Here is a 27,778-nt window from a genome sequence, read left to right on the forward strand (position 1 = left end):
AAAGACAAAATCAACTCACTGAAATTCTCGTAAGATTTTAGGATCTTACATGTCCAGAAGGAAAGTTCCAGAAATCATTTTAACCTATCTAGCTGCCACTTGTGATTAGGATTTTACAGTTAAAATTGGGTGGCAGATATAAAACAAGTAGCATGCCTACCCTGAAGGGCACTTTTGATGTCCAAGAGATAAGACAGACAAATTCAAAATAGAAGCAAACCCATGACTGCAATAGATACCAAAAGATGTAGCTGTGATCCCTGCAAAGAAACCACTGAGACCCTTCCTGGGGGCATACCTGACCTGAGTGCTGAAATCAATGACCTAGCCATGCTAATTGTGGGCAAAACAGAACTGACTAAATATTTTCAGGATAATATAGGCAGAATAATAAGAAAAAGTACAGCAGAAATAAATAAGGAGAATGCCAATAAGACATTAGATCAGTTGAGTTCACTAATATGTTTTAGGAAAATCTTTTAGGTATATGCCTATTAAAGATATTAAACAAGTCATCTTTGATAATAGGTCAAAATTTTCACTCAAATGTATCATTGCTGGCATTATATAAAACATTCAAAATGTAGACTATTAAAATAAATTAGTTTTCTTTAATGAGGAAAGGAGAAAGAGGAGATGGGATTTCTTCCAACCTTTTATTGTATTTTTGAGACAGGGTCTCTCTCTGTCACCTAAGCTGGAGTACAGTGGTGTAATCTCAGCTCACTGCCACCTCTGCCTCCCAGGCTCAAGTAATCCTCCCACCTCAGCCTCCCGAGTAGCTGGGACTACAGATGCGAGCAAGCACGCCCTTTTTTTTTTTTTGAGTCAGAGTTTCACTCTTGTTGCCCAGGGTGGAGTACAATGGTGCAATCTTGGCTCACTGCAACCTCTGCCTCCTGGGTTCAACCAATTATCCTGCCTCACCCTCCTGAGTAGCTGGGATTATAGACACTTGCCACCACGCCCAGATAATTTTTTGTATTTTTAATAGAGACGGGGTTTCACTATGTTGGCCAGGCTGGTCTCGAACTCCTGTCCTCGTGATCCGCCCACCTCGGCCTCCCAAAGTGCTGGGATTACAGGCATGAGCCACTGCGCCCGACCACCTAATTTTTATATTTCTTTGTAGAGACAACATTTTGCCATGTTGCCCAGGCTTCTTCCAGCATTTTAATTGTTAGAGAAAGCTTTCTGAAGGCTGCTGGAATGGGATAGGGAGACTATGCTAATAAAGAGAATAAAAATGAAGAGAACTATGATTATTTTTTAAAATAAATGAAATAGGAGGCCAGTCTCACATGCAAATAGATGTATGTCTAAAGTAGAATAGTGACATGAGAAGATAATAGGAAGTCGACATTGAGTAGCTGTCAGGAAGGGTAAGTTTGCTTTTGTGTTTGCTTTCATTGGGGTGGATAAATCCAAGAGCTTTAGGGCTACAGGGACAGGATTATAGAAAAACATCATAGCATACACACCAACATATCACTTTTTCCCTGCCTCTGCTGAGCTGACAAGCCTCTGGAAGAGCAGACTGTAGATCTTCTCAGTGCTCCTGCTGACTGGCTCTGTGAGAACTGGCCTGAGGTCTCATGTTTAACAGCCTTAACAATTTTTTAGAATAACCATTAGCAGTTAAAATATTTGTTAAGCACCGTCTCTGTTACAGGACCATGACTAGACTTTAGGGATACAAAAATGAGTACAGCAAGATGTCTTCCCTCAAGGAGCTCATAGGATATTAAAGGAAAGAGCTCTAGGGTATCAGCCATAAACTCAAAAGAAAACAGGAGATTTCTGCAGCCTTTGCTTGAGAAAATTTGATTCAACATGGTGTTGTGGGGAGGGAAGGCAGAGACCTGTTGGTTATCTTCAAGGTAATATTTAAAGTAAAACACTGAAAATCCTTTATAAAATCATGTTGAGATAATAGGGCTTTAATAGCCCTGTCCTCTGCATTTGCATGGGATTGTGCTCCCATTGCTGAAATGGTGGGATATACACACATACACATGTGTATATAATTAGGTAGGTAGTGCCACTAACTGACTGGGACTTCCTAATGGCAGGAACTCTATATCTCATTCATTGTTTAATTCCTAAGATATGACCCAAGTCCTACCACTTGGTAGGTTGTCAATCAATGGTTATAAAAATCTATTGAAATACCACATTGGAGAAGGAAAAACACTGGATTGGAACTTGGGAGACATGACTTCTAATTCCTATCTAACCCCTTTGGACAAATAAGTGAACCTCGCGAGGTCTCAATTTACTCATGTATTAGACAAGGGTTCCAAACAGGATGATCTTTTTCAGCTCTAAACCCAAGAATCTTCTCCAAAGCCAACTTCCCCCAGAAGGTTTTCCTCACCTTGTCACTATCTACCCTACTGCACTCCCTTCTCCCCAATGCTGCAAGACACCCTACTCTTGTTCTTGACATACTGGATGATCGTTTGAAAGGGGTGTGTGTGTGTGTGTGTGTGTGTGTGTGTGTGAGAGAGAGAGATATGTGTCCTCCCCTAATATTCTAGTTGGTGTCTGAGTTGAGAAATTGTGTCTAATTTGACGTAACACCCAAACTTGGCAAAGTGTCTTACAATGTCCCATAAATGGTAGTGAAATAAATAAAAGAAACACATAAAAATTGATTTAGTTTTAATTGCTGAGAAAAGTCAAGAATAATAAATCTATACATAAACCCGAGAATTGCAGTGCAGTGCTAGGGAAATATCAAATAAGGTATGGCCTTTAGAACATAAATGAGCATATCTAAGATAAAGCAAACCCTATATGACATAATAGTTAATGAACATAAACATTTTTTGCTCTCTGAAATCATGTATAACAAACTTCTTAAAAATAGACACACAATAAGATATGTGCAATGATATTTATAGCAGCTTTATTCATTGTCAAACACTGGAAATAGCACAGGTATCAATCAACAGACTGGATAAACAAATTTTGGTATATCTACACAATAGAATACTACTCTGGAATACAAAGGAATCTACTTCTGTTAACACGAGGTGAATGAATCTCAAAAATATCTTTCTGAGTAAAATAAAATGTACACAAAATACTACAGATACTATGTGATTACACTTATATGAAGTTCTATAACAGATAACACTAACCTATGGTTTAAAAAGATCATTACAGTAGTTTCCTTTGGGAGATGTGGGATTGACTGCATGTAAAAATACCTGTTACTCTCAGGAGTGAACTAGTGTTCTATATTTTGATAGGAATTGGGGGTTATAGATGTATATTCATTTCTCAAAATTCATTAAATTGTATATTTGTAATGTGTGCCTTTCACTTAAAACAAACTTAAAGTATTGAATTATCATCAATGATAAGTTCCCTGAAGTGTTTTGGGGTGAAGTGTATTGAAGTCTGCAATTTACTTTGAAACCGAACAACAGAAAAGAATATGGGTTGATGAAAGGATGGAGGGACGGATATGTAATAGTACAAATATAATAAAATTTGTATGGTGGGCATATGACTATACCACTGTATGATTCTTTCAACTTTTCTGTACTACTTCAAAATTTCATTTTTAAAGTAAAAAAATCATTACGCTAACTAAAATTGCTATTCAAAACAAAATTCACTACCCTGAATCTTCTCAGGGAAGAAAACTTTTTTATACTCTAATTGGAGAGGTGACTGCTTGTTGAGTACTGACTGGGAAATGGGTTAAAGAATTCACAGTTCAGCTGCCTCAACAGTGCCCTGGATGCTTTAATTATCCTCTAGCCCGAAAGACTTCCTCATTCACCAGGCAATCAGCCTTGGGTATGCCCCATGGTAAGAACTACAGTTGACCTTTGAACACCACAAGTTTGAACTGCACAGGCCTACTTATAGGCAGATTTTACAAAACTGAACCTGGATTGAAAATACAGCATTGGTGGGAGGTGAAAGCCACCTAAATAGAGAGCTGACTTTTCACATAGGCTGGCTCTGCAGAGCTGACTGCAGGATTTAAGTATGCTTGAATTTTGGTATACTCAGGGGCCCTGGAACCAATCCTGTATGACTGTACAGCTAAAATTCATCCTGGTAGGCAAAGGAGGTTTCACCCTCTTTTAGATAAAAATTACAGAGACATGCATCATCTACAAGGAGTACTAAAAGGGAAAAATGGAAATAATTTATGGGAAGAAACCTGAGAGATTATGAAAATTTTGACTGACTCACTTTAGAGATAATTTGGCAGGACTCAATGACTGTTTAGTAAGCAATTCAGAATGACAAGCAGGTGGGCCATTTTTGGGCTCAACACCTCTTGCAATCTATCATGCCAATTTTAGATATATTCATAGATGACAGTAAAAAGGTCCCAGAGATTTTGAAGTGGGTCCTGACTACAATACAGAGAGCTTTCCCTGAGACTGATTCCCATAGGAAAACTTAGTGAAGCATTGACTCATATTTGGACTCTTATTGTCGCAGATTGGGTTTACAACGCAGAAGAAGTTCACTAGAGAATGAGAAACTGATCCAAAGGACTCTAGATAAATTAGTATGGTCAGGTCTACCTGGAAATTTCCCCTACTTTTATGTTAAAACCAGGAATTACATTAAACATTATTAACAATAGCAAGAAATACTCTGGATTAAGATAGATTCTTTAAACATGTCTCCAATATGCAAGTCAAGTACAAATCAACAAAAGGACATAAAACCTGCAGCCTCAGAGAAAAAGCAATATGAAAGTGGCCTCTAAGTTAAGGGGTCCCCAAAGCTCAAATAAATGATGTCAGTAAACAGAACCTTGCTGTTCAACATAGGCCTTTGAGTAGACCAAAAACATTGAAAACATTGGAAGTTGGTTGGATCATTAGCAGCTGATATGCTGGTCAAAAATAAAAGTGAATGCAAACATCTTGTCTACTGTCAAAGATTCTCTCTCTCTTCAGTCTTAATGCCTCCCTCCCAAACTACCCCGACTTCAGCTGCTTCAAGAAAAAAGATAATTAGAAAGGAGACTAAAGTTTTCTTGTTACCAAGAGGGACTGGACGATACACACCCATCTGAATCTGCTAGGAAAACCTGGAGAGGGTTTCTTAAACATTTACCACTCTGTTGGTTGCAGCCACTCAAGTCACCATCATACCTACTCTCCTGTGGGAAAAGAGGAGCATACAAATAAGAGGATTTGAGCAAGGTTTAGAGTAGAAAAGGGAAAATAATGTGATCTTTGGAGGGATTCTATGTGTCCATTCAAGATAGTGTTGTTGTTGCTTCTACATCTGAATATACAGTAGAACTTGATGTTTTATGCTTGTACTTCCCCATCTCATACATGCTAAAGGAGATCCCTTAACCAAGAACAGCCACATGTAGAGAAGGGCCAGTAGGCAGTAGGATACCCCAGGAGTTTCCAACTGTTTCCATTTGTTTCCATTTGTTTCCATTGCACCATTTGCAACAAATGGTGAGTCAGGGTTTCACACAAGTTCCTTTACCTTCTGATGCCCAAAACAGTCACTATATAAATTAGGTCCTTTTGGTGTCAAGTCAGAAGTCTCCATATCAACATCCCTGATTGAGTTATGACACTTCTACTTACAGAGGTGGTTGATAAACCCCCAAAACATTCAGGGACCTGCTACCTAAGTAAAGTTCATTGGAACTATGTAAGCAGATTTACAGTGCTAAATCTACCCAGCAGTTAAGGAAAAACAGCCCAGCACTTTACTTGACTCTGCTATTGGGACAGTGTTGGGACTCATTTGAGTATTCTACTTGTTCTTTTATATCAGCTAGCCTACAAAATAGTATCCTTTGAATTGGACCCAAACTAACAGGCTGTGTTAAAAGCTGTCCAGAAAGCTGGGGCACACTCTTTACCTTTATGGCCTCACAATCATAATGACAACTTTGTGATACAATTCTCTATAACTAATGATTTTGCCAATTGGAGACTCTGGCAAGAGGAGACAGAGGTACCCTTTGAGGTTTTAGACTCATTACCTCTTGATATGGCTACCAGCTATAGCCATTAGTTGGTCACTGAACTAGTCAAAACTAAATTTCATTCCCATGCAGATCTTGTGACTCTACAGCTTGATAGTCCCATTTATGGTCGCTCAACAAGGTAGAAAAGGCTGAATAAGCCTCACTTGTCAAATACGAATGGCATATATTCAAGAATGCAGTTGGTCTTGCCCCAGTGGCATGTAGGCCTCACATAAAAATGTGGCAGCATACCCTTTGGGGGAAACTTTATCCCCTACTCCACGGCTCAAAACAAAACCACTGACTCAATAGGACCCTCGATTTATCGAGGTTCTACTACATGTTGGGCCTGGTTCACTGATGATTTGGTTGAGCTGAAGCCCAGTGGTATCCACTGGCTGCTACAGATATTCAATCATCTATGAATAACTGAAAACCAACAAGATTGCTCAGCTCAGTGGACAGAACTCAAAGGCATTATCAAGACCTACACATTACCTCCCTTGATAAACTTCATTATATTTTTCTGACTTACTGACTCAAGCTATTGCCAATGGCTGGCTGTTTTGTCTGCCACTTGGAAAATTAAAGACTGGCATTTCAAGGTTACCCTTTTTGGATACCACTAAAATAGATCTTAGTTTCGGATTAAAATATGTGTCACTCATGTAGATGCCCAGGTAAGGATCCTTCTTACGAAAAGATGAAATTGAATCAAGCTCCTGATAGAGACTAGACAAGACAGACTGTCACAAATGGTGCATGGGTCCATCATCTCCCCCAACATGGCAAAGCATCTGCCATCATAGACTGGGCACAAGGGCACATATTTTTCTTATGCAGAGGTTACTGCAGATGCCAGACTTGGGACTCATGCCAAAAGTTGACCAGTTCTTCCCGGGCAAATTGATTACAAAATACCTTTGACCACCTCTTTGGGCTATTGGTGATGCCTCACCACTATTTACAACTGTTCAGGGTATGGTGTTGCTATTCCAGTCTGATCAGCTAACTCTACCCGTACATTGTGAACCTTGAAACAAATCAGTATAAAGTTGGTAGCTTTAAAGATCATTTGCTGTCTGACAATAGGACACTTTTTATCACAAAAGCTACCCATAAATTAGTTGAGAGTAGAGGTATTCAGTGGACCTTCTACATTTCCTACTGTCCAAAAGCATATGGTACTATTGAGCATTGTAAGACCTTCTCAGAAAGTGACTCAAAAAGATTTCTGACTCTATCTCCCTCACCTCCTCCTGATCCACACATCTTAATACAGCAGTTTGGTCATCAAATATGGCTGCCCATGGAACGGGATCATCTCCTTTTGGCCACTTCACAGATAATGATCAGGAAGAACACACATACACATACATACACACAGACAGACACACATATACACCACTACATAAGGTTATTTACACTTATCTGAACATCCTGGATTCTGCCTCACCAATCTAGGGCATGATGTGTTATTTACTCCAACAGTAACCTCAGGCTTCCTGGGTACAACTTCTAGTGATAGCCCACCCAGAAGGGGATCTAGGAAATTCAAATATAATTCTGGTTTAACCACCTGTATTGTTGCTTTGTTGGCTGTCATGATTATAGATAAGAGAGATAATGACCACCTGTTGAGTACACTGCCCCCCAAGTCCCCCTACCATGGCCCACATGGACAAAGCGGGGGTGCACACTGAGTCTCTATATGTTTCTATAAAATGCCTTTATCCCTCTTTCACATGAATGTTCTGGATAGATATGGGTAGAAATAAGGTGAAATTATAGTTACTGAAATGAGACAAGCTGGTTTTTTAGCACTGGAAAGAGACAACAACACAGTCTGATAATGGAGGAGACAGCTTAGACCCTGAGAAGTATGGGGAAATAAGGGACATTAAGAATCATATGATTTTTTAGGGTCACCCTGTCACCTTCCTATGAAGAAAAATGCTCTGATGTGGCTCTCTCAAATCATGGCAAAGGCCTTTAATTTAACTAACTGCTGGGTCTGCCATACCCACCACATGCTCTCATCACAATTCATTTGCCATTCCCCTTAAACTAACTGAGAAATTTATCCAAAAGAGCAGGAAATGGCCTCAGCCCCTGCCCCAGAGTAACACCAACATCTCATTTCCATAGCCATTATTTAGTCATTTCATGAGGTGAACAAAAGTCACTAGTTTGCAGTGTGGACAAACAGGGAGAGTTGAGTTGACTTCCCTCAAGCAGTCTCCCTGAAGACAAAAAGGAGACATCATTATATGAGGTGAATTGGAAACCCTAAGGCTTACTAGCCAGCAAAGAAGCCACTTACAGGAACAGTCAACCTGTGCTGCCTGCACAATGTAGGTCCCACTTCATGTACCCAACAACTGTGAATAACACTTTCTTTCCAGAGGCACCATGTGTACCTCCAGGACTGCACTTCTTGTGTAGAAGTCAGACACTAACTTGCTTCCTCACTAAAAACAGGATAACTTACACCTTAGGAATAGTCATAAGAGATCTTCAACTGTTTAGGAAAATACCCCTACTGTTATGGATGTTAGAAAAGGTGGTATAAAATTTGCCTTTGACCTTAGCTTGAAGTAATCAATTACACCACCTCAGCCATCAAAGGCATTCAGGTCAATATCAACTCACTGTCCATACATTGTTATTCACAATATAATTACCCTATACTTTCTCTTTGAGAACTAAGACAAAGTCTGTGCAATCACTAATATATCCTGTAGTACCTGGATTAATGTATCTGGATTGTCTTGTTGGATTGCCATGACCCTAGATCAAAAGGATAGTAACCACTTGATTGAGTTTACTGCTCACCAAGTGTGTGACAAAAATCAGAGATACAGTACTCCCCACCCTATTCCCAGGGGATACATTCCAACTCCCCCCCAGCCCCAGTGGATGCCTGAAACCAAGTATAGTATCAAACCCTATAATACTGGTTTTGTTTTTTTTTTTCAATCTGATAATCAAGATGACTACTAAGTAACTAACAAGCAGGTAGTGTATATGGCAAAGATATGCTAGATAAAGGGATGATTTACTTCCGGGGGGGACAAAGCAGTACAGTAGGAGATTTCATCACACTATTCAGAGGAGCACACAATTTAAAACTTGTTGTTTACTTCTGGAATTTTCCATGTAATGTTTTCAGACCACAGTTGACGGTGGGTAACTAAAACCACCAAAAGTAAGACCATGAAAAGTGAAACTGCAAATAAGGGAGGACTTCTGTATATTGGGTTTCTGTTAAGATTTTGAAAATTTCCTTGTCCCCTTTTTGTCCAAATCTTATGGAGGAAATATCTGAGTGCCAGTGGAAAGGTCAACACAAGAAAGCTATCTAGCTTTCTAAGGTAAACCCTGATGGTTCATAGCATTTGTTCAGCTAGTTGAGTCTGGGACCCTGAGGGTAGGGTTGAGGTTAACAATACAGATTGGCCTCATCTTGGTGAGATGACTTCTGCTTGGTGTCCTATTGGTAGTAGCTTTATTTAAATGCTGTATAAAGCAAATTGATCAAATTTGATCCCAGCTTCAGTCAGTCATATTAATCAGAATGGTGCATGGAGTGGGGAAATAAAGGGAAAATTCATCAGAAACCAACATCGTATAAAAATGAGGTTTGGATGTTGTTGGAGACAATTCTCCATGGTTCTCTTTCATTTCTGTTCATCTTAAAAGTGAGAAACTGATTACCCTTTGTTCTAGACTATCTTTTCAAGAATCTTTGTATAGAAAATTTCCTTGGAATATAAAGATATATTGTCTCCTTCCTGAGCAAAGGGTAGGCTCGCTTACAGTCTTGGAAATAGTGTCTCCCAGAAGCAATGGACAGGTATGCTACCTGTCCAAAACAATAAAGATAATAGCCCCCTTTGAGGCAAAGGATGGGCATGTTTACTGTTCATTATGAACATTCAGGTTCCTAAGGCCTAGCATCCCTTTCCTGTAATGCAACCAAGTGATATCATTTCCTCTGCAAATAGCGCTGTGGGAACACAGCCTTGTGGGCTACCTGTGGCCTTGGGAGCTGGTATAAAGGTTATTACTCTGCTAGCACTACTCTATGAATATGAAACTGTCCTTCATCTCTGACATGAGTCTCATGTCTTCTAAACTGTCCATGAAACTGTAGCAGACTCACTTGTTAGCTTGCAAGTAGGGTAAAGATCTCCGATCTTAATAATCACTATTTTTTGGTTATTTTATGGCAATAGTACCCTCCTTACATCTTCATATTAATAAAAGGAAAAATTAACCATTAGTAGAAGGGAAAGACGGTTTATTCATTTTTACTCTTAAATAATTCCCTATATTTATGTGCCTAAATTAGGAGAGTACAAGGAAATGGTTACTATTACTCTTTACAAATGTAAATTTTGTCTCTTTTCTATCCTGTTATAAATCATTTGAAAGTCATCTTCTTTCTTCTATTTCATTCTTTTTTAATCTTAAGTAAGCTGATAATTTCTCATCTTTTAAGTCAATGGTGAAAAATATCAAATAAAATGTCTTTTCAAACAATGTATGGTTTCATGTTATGTTTGGATATGGTAGTTGTTCCAAAATCCAAAGCCAGCAATATTTTACCTCACATACCTCAATAATTTATATAACTTTTGTTTGCTCTATGTAAAACAATCTTGTCATAAAAAAGGAACAGTATGAATGAATGTAATATCTTTTATTAGCCCCCATTTTTAAATTATAAAATAGTATCTTTGTGAAAATTCCAATATCACAAAAATGTATTGCTTTCAAAGACTAAACACTCTCATTAGTTCACTATTCCCAAAAGGCAGCCACTGTTAACAGTTTGCTATGCAAATACAAACATAAATGTATATTTAATATAAATACAATAGTCCATTTGTTTTCACTCTATCTTGGACCTATTGATTTATCAGTACACATAGCTATCTCAATCTTTAACAGCTGCAGAGTTGCATAGTATTCTATCACTTTGACAGATGAAAATATCTAACTCCTTACTGATGATGTTTGACAACCAACGAAAACAATGCTGCAGTGAATATTATTGTATCTATATCATGTGCTTCTAAGAGTATTTCTGTTGGATAAATACCCACTGAGATATAAACATGCAAAATAACAGCTTGCGTGAATGCTATTATTAGGTTAATATGCCCCCTACTTTATAAACACCCAGTAACACCAGGTTAAAATTCTACTCTCACCTTGGTTGCCAAAGATTTGAGTTTTCCTAGTAGTGACTGTTTATTGGAATATACAACTTCCTCTTCATTATCTTCTCCTTCCATGATAGCACAACTGTCTGCAGCCGGGAGTTCACACTCTTTTGAGTTAGTCGTCATTACTAACTTGGAATATTTGTATTCCAGTCTAAATAGTGATAAAATAAATAAACAAATAAATATCCATTTATGTTAATATAAATAAATACTTATTTTAGGTGGTAATACACCAGCTCATTAAATTGACTTAGAGTATAATTGCTCCACCAACAAATTTCCCTAGCCTATAGCCATAGCAATATCTGTGTTATCATGTATCTACCATTTACAAAGAAATATTTCCCAAGATGTCAGAAATCAGTTCAATAGAGTTAATTCTACCACTTTACATTGAATTGTCCAATAATGAAAAAATTGGGGGGCAGGGACTTTTAGGCCTGAATGCATTTTCTTAACATGAATATTTGGAAGCCAATTCACTAAGGTTTTCCCAGTATTTAGTTCGTAAAGATGAGAATATCAAACAGGCAAGTAATTTGGCCTTTATCATCTCTCTATATTATTTATTCCTTTATACTATCACCCCAGATATTGCAATTGTCCCTAGATATTACAATATAGGAGTTCCACAGTCCCACTGAGGTATAAATCATTCTAAAAGATTCAAGTCCTATAAGAGATCAAAATACATTCAGGAATTAGGCTCAATATTCAATTCCAGATACTTGAAGACCTGGAGTAAATAAATGTGATATTTGCCTATACACTTAGTCTGTTTTTTTTTGCAAATGTCTTCCCACAAGGAATTTTAAAAGAAAAGGTGAAGTAAGAAGACAGCATTATATCATTTTTTAAAAAGGCAGACACTGAGAGAATACCTGCCTTCCAAATCTCAGCTCTGCTATCATCTACCTGAATAACATGGAGCCTCTTGTTTTCCTTGTTTTCTAATAAATGACTCTAACTCAATGATCTCTAATGTTCTATGATCTTTCTACTGTCAGAATAACAATTGTTTCCTCTGCTTGCTTTCTCAAGGCCTTTCCTATGATTTCTTCGCAAGGAGAAAATTCTTGTGTCTCTGAGAGAATCTATTTATTGGATATAATGATCAAGTCTAGAATTTTCACAACAAAATAGGCCCTCTAGCTTTCTTGTGATCATCTCAGAGGGTACTTACTTTTGATTCTTTTTCCAGAAGTAGCAGGTCAGAGCCACCAGCAAAACGGCAGTAAAAGCTCCCACACCGGCTCCCACCTTCAGCCAAAAGTCAACCGTTTCACAGGTTGCCAACTTTTTCTCAGGCAAAGAAATTCCTTTAATGCACCATTTAGGTTCATTCCACACATATAAGGTTTCCTTTAAAAAAAAAAACATAAAACCATAGAAGACATGAGAAATGAGATTCAGACTCAACTGTGAAAGCTAGATTTGTCACTGGTCAATTTCTTACATAAAAGAAGAAAGGGTTTTGCTAACCCTTTACTTACAGTAGGCATAGAGGATTATTCAGCATTCATTTAATAAAAGCTCCAGAAACACAGGAAAAAAAGATATGTGAATGAATAAGGAATTAATAAATGAAAAATGTAAAAACCAAATAAAGACATGGATTGATGGATTGCCACCTGAGAAGGGTGCAGTACAGTACATGCCAAGGAGGTTGAATAAAAATGGCTCCATCTGGACATACCTTCTGGGCTATTTTTTTTTTTAATTTTGATGCCTTTAGACATCTTACTCATGTTTTTGAATGAAAGCTTAGGTTGCTTAATCTAAGAAATGGGTTGCATTCACCCATCATGTAAGCCCATTTTCCCAATAAGCCTGTCCTCCGAATGGAAGAACAGACCCTAGACCTGGGACATATAGGTGCACCACGGCTGGGTAACTGGTGTAAGTGGGCACACAGTCTACACCTTCTTCCCCATGCCAAAATAAGGAGGGCATTATTCTGTGTCATCACTACCCAGACCAGTTACTTTCATCCTCCCGAAATATATGGCAATTCCTTTAGGGCAATGTTTTTCAAACTGCAAGTTACAACTAATTGTGAATAATAAAATATTAATATACTGGGTCTCAACCAGGAATTTTTTAAAATAGATAGATCAAATAGGCAGATCAAAACAGAAAATCCGAGTACAGCATATGGTTCCTTATATATTTCAACATATACGGTGACCAGTAGCAATTTGCATGGTGATTCTATCCACCAACATTAATAATATAGGCACTAATCTTTTAACATGTCTCATTAAACTTTCTGGTATACGATGGTCATTTTATCAACACTCTAACAGAGGAATAACACCATAATGTTAATTTTTATGATTTAAATACACAAACAATTTTGCAGTTAGTCATGAAGTGAAAGGGACATGAGACTCTTACTCACTGTGGGGAAAAGTTTGAATCAAGTTTTGGATAGGAAATTTCAGCATGTTTTTTAGAAAGGATATTAGTGACTGGATTTTTTTGTTAGTACATTATAACTGAAACGTGTTTCCTAAACTTAGTGCAAATAAATTTCTTTTTAAGTGGGTCACATTATTTTTTATAAAAATGGTAATGTGGGAAATGCTGAAGCATGTTCAAATTCATCTGCTGCATCTCTAAGTGTCAATAATGACAATACAGAGAGAAACAAATTCGTCAGCAAATGTTGACTTTATTTCAAGTGCATTCTAACAAGAAAAAAAGACTGTACCATCTTTGATATGGTCTTATCAAATGTGCAATGCCCAATGAGAACAGCAAGCTCTACTGTCTGATGACAGTCTTATAACAAAATCTTAAAACTTCAAAATTAAAAAAAAAATACTTGCAAACCAAGAATGCTTAACTTTTCAATAAGCGTCTCAAATACTGACATGGAAAAAAATCAAGCTATTGGCAACTTTTCTTAGTAATTCTATAACTATTAATTAGAAAGTCTTATTCATTCAACCACACATCATTGGAAAACAAAAAATGGCTGACACTGCAGCTGAAAAATTTATTCTTCTAGTGTGTAGAAATATCTTGTGAGCAGGGTAAGATAAATTTAAAGATAAATTTTAAGACAGTCCCCTTAGTGATAACACAGTATCTCTTCAAATCTTTAGTGCTGCATGACATATAGAAGTAATGCTTAATACACACTTAGAACCCAGTATAGATTTTGGAGATCCAATTTGAAAAGAGCACTTCTATCACAAGTTGTGTGGCTCTTTTTGTTTATATCAGCTGTATGTGGAGGACTTGTATAAATTTAACATACGCGCCTGTATTAGATATATTTAAAGAATTAGGAAAGTGCACGCTCAATCAACATAAAGTAAAAAATTGTAAAGATGGTGTCGGAAATAGGACTGAAACACAACGGGATGGTTAAAAAATGTAAATATACCCATTGCAATATTTTGCAATAACTATTTTTCTTCTATCACGAAGCTTTGGTATCCAAAGAAATCCACATATATTCATTGACAATAAAAAATGCAGCAATATTTGTCATTTGTATAAGAAGCTCACGGAGGAGTTGACTTTTTAAAATATTTTATTCAGTGATCGGAGGTGGCTATTCCCACTTACTGTATCATACCAATTTTTTATAGTTGCAATGGAATACATTAAGTAAGGTCTATGAACTCAGGAATGACATTCATAGTTTTGTAACTGAAGCTCAAGCTCCTTGGACAAATATTTCCAAAACTGGTATCTAAGCATAACAGAAGGAAATATTTAACTACTTCCAGTATTTCTCAAATTAAATTTGTAACTATAGGGGTATGTTATAAATTTCAACATGTCAAGCACATCAAAGTGATCCAAAAAGTATCATTTTAAAGGCAAAAACAAATACTAAAGAATCACACAGCAACTATCTATTCTCAACAATCTTATAATACGTTGAAGTGACCTTACCAAGGAAGAGAGTTTGAATGAAATAAAATTAGAGAATTTGTTGCAAATTTACTGTCTTAACCTTCTCATCATTCATTACCTTCCAGGAGAGAAATATTAAAGAATGTTTGGATAAAAGATCATTTAGCTACTCAAAAACCCTTGAATTAAACTTGGTAGCCAAAGGGAGTGCAGCTTCGTTTTTCATTTACTCTAAAAAACAATTATAAGATAAGCAGTTTATCAAAATTGTAGAGTAAAGGTAAAGAAGAATTTCTATTGTGAAGTAGAAAAAGCATTATCATTATTAAGAGGATTAACAAGAAACTATTTTTGTGAATCTGGAATTTTTATCCTTGACCTACTTAAAAATATTAAAAAGAAACTGTCTCAGCAGTGTGCTAGCTGAGTGAGCAGCACTGACCCTGTGTGCTCTGAACTGAAATAAGCCATCTACGAGGATGCACATTTGACAAATTAAATAACACATTTCCTAATTTTTGTTCTTGTGTTGTCTGCTTATTTTTTGTATAATGCTTTAAATTATTAATAAAAATATACTTTACATTAACTCTATGCTTGTACTTTATCATAAAATATAAAATAAATCTTGCTCCTTAAAACTTTATCTCACTTTTAGGCATATTTCTGTGTGTCTAATTTGTGTGTGTGTGTGCTGGGTTTGATGTACAATATAATTCTTAATATAGTTTCACTGCCGTTAAAGTTTGAAAAACACCAACTTAGAGAATAGTTCTCTACGGTTTTTTCCTAGGGGTGAGGTGAACACAACTGCTGCCAAATACTTGGAATGCATGGGATTGGGCGCAAGCATCCTGATTTCATTCCTCTCAAGCTCCTGCCCTTCATCCTGCTAACTGCAAGCTCTTCAAGACCTTCCTGGGCAGAACTGCTTCCCCTCTCTGATTCTCTGGTGCCCACTCTCCCTTCAGGTTTCCAGGATTAGTGTTGATTTATTTTCCTCTGTGCTTCTTTATTATGATTTTAATGGAATTTGGGCATGGAGTGGTAGTAAACAAGTGGTCTTGAAGCAGATTAAGTTTGTTTTTTTCATATGATACTACTCAAAGCTAGTTCAGTGAAGCAGACTCTCTCAAACACTATTGGTGAAAGTGAAAATGAAGTGAAAGCGAAAATTGATATGATCAAAGTAATTTGGTAATATGTATCAAGCCTTAAAAATATCCATTATTTTTGGATTCAATTAATCTCTTTCTAATAATAAACTAACAAAATCAAACTTCCTTCAGACGTTTGCTACAGAGTTATGTACAAAAAGATTGTATTCAATTTTCTCTCAAATGTCTAACAAAGGAATTATTTAATACCAAATTATATAAAAAATAAAATATCTATCAATAAATGTTTTTAAAAATATATTTAATGAGAAGGGAAAGTTTTCATAATGTATTAAATATAAAATGGAAACAAAAAATAAGTATGAATGCACAGAAGCTATAGAGTAGGATCTTGATTTTATATGTATATGCTTTACTTTTTAGGCATGCTTCTTATAGTGAGTCAGTTATATTATCCCCATCTTAATTACACCTATACCTACATTATGTAAATCACATCTTGGTTTAATGATGTTATTCCCATATAATCCAGGTAAATACTAAAAGCCTGTGACTCCCTTATCATGATTCATTATCCTCAATCCCAGTGCACATCTGCAGCTACCCTAGCATCTGAAAGTTCAGCTGCCAAACTTGATTTTAAATGCCTACCAATGTAACATTAAGTTAAATACAAGCTTTTGCCATACTTCTGGACCTGAGTTTCTATGATTTGATGCCAGATTAACCAACTATAATGCCGAAGCTCTGCCTTGAGAGTTTATCCCTTACCTGAAATCCTCTCTTGCAGGCTCCCTCAATCTCATGGAAGTCATGCTCCGTACACAGAGGGCAAGCTTCAGCACTCTCCCACAGGAAATAGAATGTACACCCATCACAGGTACCTGCTGGGCACTTGCTAAAATCATAAACAAAACCAAAAACACATAAGTGGCAGCTTTTTAACCCATTCAATCCACTCTAATCAACACCAGAATACCTATCACATGCTGGGGAGCACTGTGTGGATGCTGAAGAAACACAAGTGGAAAAAAGTCTAAAAGACACAAACCACTATGAGATAACAGTTTGTACCTAGTAGGATGGCTGGAATCAAAAAGATAATAACAAGTGTTGTAAGGATGTGGAGATATTGGTGTCCTCATGCATGCACAGCTGATAGGAATGTAAAATTGTGCACCTGCTTTGAAAAGTTTAGCAGTTCCTCAACCAATTAAGTATAGAGTTACTATTTATTCCATCAAGTTCAGTCCTAGGTATAAACCCAAGAGAAATGAAAACATATCTCCACACAAAAACTGGTACACCAATGTTTATAGCAGCATTTTATATAATAACCAAAAGGTGGAAACAACCCAAATGTTTATCAACAGATGAATGCATAAACAAAATGCAGTATATCTGTATAAAGGAATATTATTCAGCCATAAAAGAAATGCAGTAAGGCATACCACAACTTGGAAGAACCTCGAAAATATTATGCTAAGTGAAAGAAACCAGTCACAAAATTTCACAGATTATATGATGCTATTCATATGCTATTCAAAGTCCAGAATAGAGAAATCTATAGAGACTGAAAGTAAATCAGTAGTTGCTCAGGGCTGGGAAGTGGACTAGGGCATAGGGGACTGAGAGCTAAAGGATATGAGGTTTCTGTCTGAGGTGGTGAAAATCTTCTAAAACTGACTGCGGTGGTGGTTGCCCACATCCCTGAATACTCTAAACACCACTGAATTATATGCTTTAAATGGCTGAATTGTATGGTAGGAGAATTATATTTCTATAAAGGTTTTTGTTTTTAATTTAAGAGAGAGACACAATGACCAAAAAAAAAAAAAAAAAAAAAAGGCTCTGGAAATGCTTCTTGGCAGAAATGATACCCAAGCTGAGTCTAGAATATTTGGTAGGAGTTAGCCAGAATAGAAAAGAAGAAAGCAAAGAAATTCCTGCAAAGGAATGAACAGGTATGATTAATTGGCAGGAAATTACATGTGGGTCATTATTGCTGGAGTTTCAAGAGCAACGCAATGAGTGAGTGCTGGGCATATGGAGAGAAACTAGGTAATGAAAGGCCTCATATGTTACAGAAGTTGTAACTTCTGTTTAAGGTAATGTACTTAGGAGAGGTACTTTAGGGAATAGAATGCTGCACAGGACCCTGGTCTTTTAGAGGTAGGAGAAAGACATCATCACAAAATTGTCTGAAGTGAAAAACAAACCAACCATCAGGTCAACATGCAACGAAGTGATGCAAATAGCGTTGCAATCTTGGGTTTCCTTGGCCTAATGACAACCTGAAAAGGTGGTTACCTTCACTACTCTGAAGATGATGGATGTGGATGGGGCTTAGACACAGGGATAGGATCACGAAGAACTAACCACTAGGGAGGCTCTGGAGACTTCTTGAAACTCTTCTTTCTAGCGGGTGGGCCCATTACCTCAGCTTGCCTCTTTCATTCTGGGACAGGTAAACATAGCATGGCTGAAAAATTAATGGCTGCTATGGTGTACAGAATCCTTACTGATTGATGCCGGAAGCTATTTGGACAGATTCTAGTAAGAACTGCTGTTTTGTTCATGAATTCATTAAAACTAGAGGAATTTAAATTTGTCTACCACTTTCGGCTTCCTTAAGTCAAGCCACATAAATATAGGCTTTGCCCTGAAAACCTCCTTTAGACCTCAGCTGGTCCTGAGGACAGGTGTCCTGAAACCCTTAACAGCAAAAGGATAGCCACAAAATAGTAAGGGAAATTTAAAAAACACTCTTTTGAAGTTTTAACTTCAAATACCTTTCCAGTGATACATGGTTCAAAACTATAATATTCAGTCTAACAGCAAAGTAAAATTTCATACTGTTAGTTAACTAAATATATTCTAAGACACCCTAAGATATGAACACTAAAAAAAAAATCTACATGTCTAAAAATTGACTGCATTTTTACATGCCTATCTTTCCAAAGTGTCTGTAGACTAAGCAGAGGTGGTGGGATGTGAATAAAAGCAATGTTGTTTATAGCATGCTGTAACTGAGGCCCTATGCCATATGTCAGGGCTAAGAACAATGACAAATAGTGACTCTGGGGAAAATGGTTTAATTCTTATCTGCCTTAATTTCTCTGTTTTTTTTTAAAAAGAGTAATGAATATATTCAGACTGAAACAAAGATAGGTGGTTTTTTTTTAAAGTAAGTACAATAGATGAAAACCATGCCACATAAAATATCCATACTTTCCACCTTCTAGATAAGTAAAAAGCAACTCAAAATTTTTCTTTTTTAAAAATTAGCTAAACAATGAGAAAAAATATCCAAGAATACAATTTCCTGATCATTTAGCGAAAATAGCAAAAGTGCTCTCCTGTTCAAATCTTCCTCCCCAAATTATCCTACATTTTGTTTTCTAGCACAGTGGAGTTTTGAGTAAGGAAATAAAAAACAGTTTATCTTGGGAAAATAGAAGAGAAAGTCTGTTAAAATCTGAGAAAAATGAACTCGATAAATGAAAAAAAAAGGAGAAAACTAATCAAAGTTGCAAAAACTTCTAAAGAAAAGATCTGGGTTACAATTCTAACTGGACACTCTAATGATTATGTTTTCCTACAAATGACTTAACTCCTTCTTTCCCCTGCCACATTTTTGTAATTTGTCAAAATCAAACGCCTGCTATACTGCCTTCACGGGGTAGTTATAATGGATAAAATGAGCGAACAATTTTGGAAAGTTTAAAGCAATGCAAAAATATAAAAGACTATTAGCAATGCATATCACTTTCTAAAGAACTGCGAGAACCACAGAAACTGCAACAACAACAAAAAATCATGACACTGATTTAATTTATAAAGCTGCTGTCAGGTGTCAAAACACTATAGTGCCTTTCCTTGGCAGACTTCATTTGTTAAAAGATACTCTTAGCTTAACTCAAAATAGTTTACCTTAGAGTCAATTACTTGATTCCTTTAACCTGATGAATCACTTAAATTGTGGAACATCCAAATGTAATTGTTATAAACCTAAATGTCATAATATAATCAGTCCTTCCGTGTGAAACAGGGATGTATGAAACAATAATAATTTGAACAGCACTTATTTTTAGTATGAAAATAGAAAAAAAGTACAAGAGAAAAACAAAAAATACTTTCTCCTACCAAGAAAACAGAAAAACAAACAGTAAAATAGATAAACGTTTTATTGCCAAGTACCTGAAATACTTTTCCCTTTGATTACTTGTCCTATCATCATCTCCAGCCACCTCCCCCAGCTTTTTAAAGCTGGAATGCAGAGGTATCACAAATCATGCTTCTTTTATAATTTTTGGTTTATGCAATCACCATAGGAACCAGTGAATAAATGCCTAAAGAGACAGTACACTGTCATGGATAGCTGGGGCATGTCAGGCTAGGATTCTACAGGATTACTGGATGTGCTGTGAAATCTAGGTAGAGCAAAGACCGATTCAAAGGACAACCAGGTGGACCTTGATTTGGCTTTATTGGTAAATGAATAAGAGACTTCCCAGTTTCCTTATTTTACTTCTGGGATTGCCTTATGAATCTGGATGGCCCTGGCAATATGTAAGAATTCACATTAACCTTTTTTAGGAAGTTAGGTCTTGAATTCTAAAATGGGATACATTCCCTGAGAGATAACTGGACTGAGAGATGAGCTATTAGTGTCTTCTTTTAAATAAATCTTTCCTAAAGTAGGATCTAATTGGTTTGTATTATGAATTCATGGAGAAGAATCTTTTCTTATGAACTATTATGACTTAATACTGATCCTATTATTAACTGTTTGCACAGTTTATAATTCAGTATAAATATGTTTTGCCAAAATAGAAAATACAAAGGTTAAAACACATTTATCTATATTGTCAATATGTTTCTGATCCCTCTGGATTTTGTCTGAGGAGACTGAAGGGAAAGGCCACAGTTTTGTGTACCTAGAAAATTTGTCAGTTGAGTTATCCTCCAGGATAAACTATTGTTGCTAAGCTGCTTTCCCATGGGGCTTTTGAGTGAGCACCCCACGTTGGGGTATTCAGACTGGCATTAGTGCTGTCTGCTAACCTGCTGCTGGTAATTCCTCTCACCTTTGGCATCTCAGGAGAATCAGACTTTCTCTGCTGAGGATGGCTTGTCCCCTCTTGTATGGGGCCCAAAAAACACCACTGCATCTTGCTCCAAAATTTTTTTGCCCTGAGGCTAGAGATTACAAATTGTTTGTGAATGTGTCTTAGTCCATTCAGGCCACTATAATAAAACATATTAAATTGGGTAGTTTATATATACTTCTTATAGTTACAGGCTGAGATGTCCAAGATCACAATGTCAGCAGATTCAGTGTCTGGTGAGGGCTTGCTCTCTGCTTCATAGATAGCACTTTTTTGCTGCATCCTCATGTGGTGGAAGGGGCTAGCTAGCTCTCTGGAGTCTTTGTTTGTTTGTTTGTTTGTTTGTTTTGTTTTGAGACAGAGTTTCCGTCTTGTTGCCCAAGCTGGGGTGCTATGGCGCGATCTCAGCTCACCACAACCTCCACCTCCTGGGTTCAAGTGATTCTCCTGCCTCAGCCTCCTGAGTAGCTGGGATTACAGGCGCCCGCCACAATGCCCAGCTAATTTTGTATTTTTAGTAGAGACAGGGTTTCTCCATGTTGGTCAGGCTGGTCTCAAACTCCTGACCTCATTTGATCCGCCTGCCTCGGCCTCCCAAATTGTTGGGATTACAGGCGTAAGCCACTGCGCCAGGCCTGGAGTCTCTTTTATAAGGCCACTAATCTCATTTATGTGGGGAGAGCCACCATGAGCTGATAACCTCCCAACACACCATCTCTTACTACTATCACTTCAGTATTAATGGTATTTCAGCATATGCATTTGGGGAGACACAAACAGTCAGACTGAGACAGCCAAGTAAAAAGGGCTCCACAGAAAACCTCCAATCAGACTGGCACTGGAAGAATGGGGTGGGGCCTTGGGAAGTTTGCACCCTTTGCAGGGGGAGGAGTCTGGCCCCTCTTATTCCTGGGTGGCAACCTAGGATTCAGTCTGTGAGATGGGGGCTTGCTAACAGGAACCCCTCTCACTTGGCTGAGTCTTTTTCCTTTTCGCCCAATAAATTCCATAACCCCTCACCCTTCAAAGTGTCTGCAACCCTACTCTTTCCTGGATGTGTGACAAGAACCCAGTGTTTTCTACAAGAATATCACAACAGATTGAATATGAACATAAGATTTTTTATGCATAGTTCTTAGATCCAGGTTTACAAAATTCTATCATTCTCCTGCAAAACCTCCCTTTCTAAAGACTCTATCCTGAGTTAACTACCAAAAGCCAGCATCAGATCAAAACCAAGACAATCTAAATTAACTGACATTCCTTAGTTTTATCTTCAGATTCTTTATCTTGTTTAATGAAATAAAATAATTATCATCCTTATCTCAAAATTGATCTGAAAATTTTAAGAATGGTTTGTGATTTTTATATCATGTCTTAAGAGTACTTATTAGTGTCTGAAGTATACAATTTTAGCAATTCTGCTTTAATTTTTTCATTTCTTGATCAAAATGGATTTTAGCTGTTTTCACTTATGTTCATAATGCATCTATATGCCTTTTTACTTTTTAATATCCTAAGAACATATTTGGTTTTGGTCTTTCGAGTTAAATTGCCTTTTTAATTTAACTTGCACAGACTTACATATCTATTATCTGTCTATAAATTGTTCTAGGGAAAAAGAAAACAAGGGAAGTCATTTTACCAATCATCCTTCCATGTCTCTTAAGAACTGAAAATGGATACATATTTTGGTTTTAACAGTCCTTCCCCAAAGACCAAAGAAAATACTACATTAGCATCCAATAGATCTGATGAATTTGATAGAGAGACTCTAAATTGGAATCTGTGAAATAAACCCCTGGAGTGTTTGACCCTCGAATATAACAGGACAGAACTGTGAAGCATTCCTTTGGTGAGATTCAATATTCCCAGAGGCTACACTGATAATGAAGATGAATTTGGATTTTGAAGGAGGTTTTGGCAAAACAATTTTAGGCTGATTTATAAACTACTCAAGCAGTTAAATATAGTCAGAAGTTGACAGAGAGAAAAAAATGATTTTCCTCTAACTGGTGGCATCAATAAAGACCCTGTTTGAGGAAAGATGACTCATTTAAAAGAAGGCACCAATAACTTGTAAGTCAGCTGAGTTATCCTCTGGGGTAACTGTGATATTTGCCTCTAACTTAGTGTGCTTCTTTGCAAATCTCTGCCCATGAGGAATTGGATGAAAAAATGGCAAGATGAGAGCATTATGGCATGAAAAAACCACACAGTTAGAAAATTATTCCATCGTGACTATGCCACACTGCAGCTATACAACCTGGCGCATCAGTGTTTCCTGCTCTGTAAAGTCAATGTGTTTGACTCAAGGATCTTGTGGATGCTGTGGCACCTCTATTATCAGAGTAAAAATGCTTCTCTTTATCTGCTTTTTAATAAGGCCTTTTTATACCATTTTCACTAACAGAAATGTCTCATGTTTTTAAAAGAACCCTTTGGACACAATGCTTAGGTCTAAATTCTTCCCAATAAAAGGAGAGCCTTCAGTTCCTCTATCTACCTGAGATAATGATTAGAGGTTTGGGAAGCCTTTTAGGCAAAGGCTAGAGGGCCATCTATTTAGGGGCATCTATTAATATTTAGGAATATCAGCAGCCTATTGTGCTAGCAGTTTATTCTCTGCTCAAGGTGCAAACTACACTAGAAAATCTCGTAACTTCACTCCAGCTGTCAGATTACATCTGCCACAAACACTGTACCATTTTTATCTAAAATGTTTCATACCCTCTAGACACTTTATGGAATTAGAAGCCAACTACATTTGCCAGACCGAATAGACAGCTTGGTGTTTCCAGCTGCAGATGAGAAGGCAGCCCAGATAATTTGCTGTTCCCTCTAATTTCTCAGGTGATACACAAAGAACACATATTTCCCCCTTTCTCCTGCCCATTTCACTTTCTATTAAGACTTTCTCACTTTCCCAGGTCTGGGGATCTTATGACATTTTCCCAGGACACCAAGATATAAAACCCCAACCAACATTGCTACTGCTAAAGTAAACTTTTGCCTGGCTTGCCAAGATTTTTGGCCAAGAAATGAGATTTCCTGAGGGTGGCATTCCTTCTGCACTACCAAAGTCTCCTTCTGAGACTTTTTGGTCAGCTTATGAAGCTTCTCAAGGCAAGTGTCTGGTTAGCATCTCCCTCCCTCCACTCTGGAGATCTTAAAGCTGAAAGAATGAATGAATGAATGGATGAATGAATGAATGAATGAGAAAGACAGAGAGAGAGAAGGAAGGAAGGAAGGAAAGAAAGAAAGAGAAAGAAAAGAAAGAAGAGAGAAAGAGAGAGAAAGAAAGAAAGAGAGAGAGGAAGAGAAGAAGTCCTCTTAAAAAATAGCCTGAGAAACTGGGCTATGTTGACTTTTTTTTTTTTTTTTCTGTCAGTAGGAAATATTTATTCAACCTCACCGCTAAAAAAAAAAAAAAAAAAAAAAAACCTAATAATTTCAGGAAAGCTGCTGTTTCTCATGTTCTGATCTCCGAGCTCCCCCTTGTGCCCTGATGGGAAATTGATTCAAGAAAGAAATAAAGGTCAGCACGTTTAAGCTGTAGTGTTCAAGCAGCTCCCTAAAGTAGTGGTCAGCACACTTCAGTGCGCATCACAACTCTACATGAAGATTTATCAAACATGGCTGAAGGACTACACCCTTTAGACTGTCACATTTTAAATTAGCTTTTCACAAAACTAAAATTTGGAATACATTTTGAGAATCTGTCTCAGAAAAAAAAAAAAAAAATCCAAAATGTGAGTTAAGAAAAAATCTGGTTCACAAATTTCAGTAGACATCAGAATTGCCTTGTGGTTTTTAAAAATGTTCCTATGCTCAGCATCTAAGATTCTATATTTTTAGGGAAGGCCAAGAAATTAATTTTTTAAATAGATACCCCAAGGTATTCTCCTGCAGGTGATCTTGATAAACCCTGGCAAAGATAGTTTACTTCCGTAAGTGGCAGACTCCTGGAGGTCAAAGGAGAAACAAGTTTTCCTCTCCAAATAGGAAAAATTCAGTTTCTACATGCCATCACTTAACTCCAGGAGACTATTTTCCTTATTACAATTAAAGCATCAGAACACACCTTACGAGAGTTAGAGTGATGAGTTTCCTAAAGGACAGACCTAATCTTCATTAACATCATCTACTTGAGTTAGAGGCCTGGAGGAGGCTTTGGAAGCTATTGAAGTAGACTCCCAGAGACTACAGGTTAATTGTTAGGTTCACAAAATGGCCCCCAGATGTGCTGTAGTAAATAGTATAAGCACCTGAACTCAGAACTGTATGATGGCATATTAGAGAATGATGAAAGACACACACTTTTATTGCTAGAATCTCTGACCACACCTTTCCTTGGAGGGTGGCTTGTTGCCTTGGTTCTAGCTTGGAGGCTGGCAGAGGGATCCTCTACCACAGGATGCCCTTTTATTATTATTAGGTACTACTCTTGTTGCATCCATCTCTCACCTTGAACAGGTAAAAAGAATAATTAATTCATAGATCTATGAGAAGTGGAAACACGCAATTGGTGAAAAGAGAATGTCAGTGTGCCTTTATGCCCAAAAATACGCCCAAAATACTGTGTTACCCCTGTAAGTATTTTTAGGATACATAAGTAGTTGAGGCAATGCTTACACCACTGATTTCCAATCCTGATGTGACATAAGCAGGACAGGTTAAAATCTCCCAAGGGTTACTGTGAAACTATCAAAAACAAAATTAACACAATCATTTTCTCTTTAAAAATATATACTTTTGCTAATTTGATAGAGAAAAAAAATCTGCAAATCAAGCTATGATCCAAAGGTATTTTAACTCAGCAAAGATTAGAAATAAATAATCTGGCTGGGTGCAATGGGTCACACCTGTAATCCCAACCCAGCTTGGGAGGCTGAGAAGAGAGTCGCTTGAGGCTAGGAGTTTGAGACCAGCTTGGGCAATGTAGGGAGATTCCCATCTCTACAAAAAATTTAAAAATAATAATAATTTTAAAAATAAAATATAAAGAAATAATCTTCATGTTGAAAAATGAATATCTGAAAAATAAAACTGAGGAGGCATTCAAGTGTCACTCACGCTATTAAAGCAGTCTGTATTTAAGTTGACAATTCTGAGTCTACAAAATTGTTTTCTTGTTGTGTTCCCATCCAAAGTGAACTGCATTATTCAGATCTTCACTATAGAGGGCTATTGCCTTAATGCTAATTTGTGTTAAATGAAGCACATTATGTATTTTATAAGTCAGACTTACCTTGGTGATTCTGCCACCATTAATCAATAAACCGAAGAGCTAGAAATCGATAATACAAATTACCCTGGCCCCCATCCCCTTCCAGAGAAAAAAGCTATGACTCAGAGGTTAGATTACTTAATCTTGATCACCCAGCTAGTTAATTGTTGATCTAGTACCATAATCAGGAAAGCTACTAATCCAGCTCTCAAGGAAATTCAGGCTAAACAATAAAATAAATACAGGGATACAAGCAATATAATTAATTTTATATTGCTTCAAGAGAATTAGACACTTAACACAAACAGGACAAGAATATGTCATACAAGAGGCTAGGAAGTATTTAGATTGTACAAGGACCTATTCCTCTTAATACACACTCAGCACATTCCCTACAAAACAAAAACAAAAACAAAAAAACCCTACAGATTGTTCTGTTTTCTTTCTGCTTTATGTTCATAGAGAATATGTTTTAAAATAGTAACGTTCTGGAGAGTTTTTCTTCCTCATGGTAAACACAAATCATATGGAAATAAGGATACCTGGGGACTGAAATCACTCCTGCTCCAGATTTAGTAGGATTACACCTCATTTTCACAGCAGTTGATCGGCCATTAATACAAGATGTTGTCGCTGTAGAAGACCTATTGTAAGCCAAATAATATTTTTAAAAAACAGATATAATACAGATTACAAAGACAAAAATATGGGAATAATTGCTCTCAGACTTCATGAACAAATGAAAAAGAAAAATGTATTAAAGTTCACTAATTTGTAATTTTAATACAAATTCAGGTCATTTACTTTCATTGCCTATGAAAAGTTGACTACTTTCCCAGGTAAAGTGATATGTTATCATCAAAGTATTTAGTAAATATATAATTTTAATAAAAATTATAATCAAAAATATTCTTAAGGGAACAAAGACCATGTCTACTTAGGCCAATGCTTTGATATGTGAATTATAAATAATTATTGCCTAGACAATGAAATAGAGTCTCTTTACTGCCAATGTAAGTGAATACACACACACACACACACACACACACACGAGAAATTATACAAGGCTTTCAAAATATTCCATGTTTCCTACTTTTTACTATCCTTCATTTAAGAATCAGTTACTAATTATTAAGTATAAGCTACATTCTAGGAATGCTCAGGTGACATAGTTGATCTTCTCTGCCATAAGAACTCACATCTGGTATATGATTACATACACATAATTA

The 27,778-nt window shown here is 36.9% G+C and overlaps 1 protein-coding gene across 12 annotated transcripts in view; it reads right to left on the reverse strand.

Annotated features, from left to right (window-relative positions):
* The window catches only part of ELAPOR2 (endosome-lysosome associated apoptosis and autophagy regulator family member 2), a 266,632-nt gene that overhangs the window by 87,365 nt on the left and 151,489 nt on the right, over nt 1-27,778 (reverse strand). For 11 of the 12 annotated variants that reach the window (XM_055114603.2, XM_034964351.3, XM_034964353.3 and 8 more), the window contains 4 exons: nt 27,092-27,193; nt 16,980-17,106; nt 12,401-12,579; nt 11,203-11,368 (listed from right to left, as the gene is read on the reverse strand). In XM_055114603.2, coding sequence (XP_054970578.1) covers nt 11,203-11,368; nt 12,401-12,579; nt 16,980-17,106; nt 27,092-27,193 — 574 coding nt within the window. Of the gene's footprint in view, nt 1-4; nt 7,529-11,202; nt 11,369-12,400; nt 12,580-16,979; nt 17,107-27,091; nt 27,194-27,778 lie in introns of those variants that run through there. The other variant, XM_034964348.2, reaches the window with a different exon arrangement.

Source organism: Pan paniscus, chromosome 6 (genome assembly GCF_029289425.2).
Source record: "Pan paniscus chromosome 6, NHGRI_mPanPan1-v2.0_pri, whole genome shotgun sequence".
Taxonomy (NCBI): domain Eukaryota; kingdom Metazoa; phylum Chordata; class Mammalia; order Primates; family Hominidae; genus Pan; species Pan paniscus.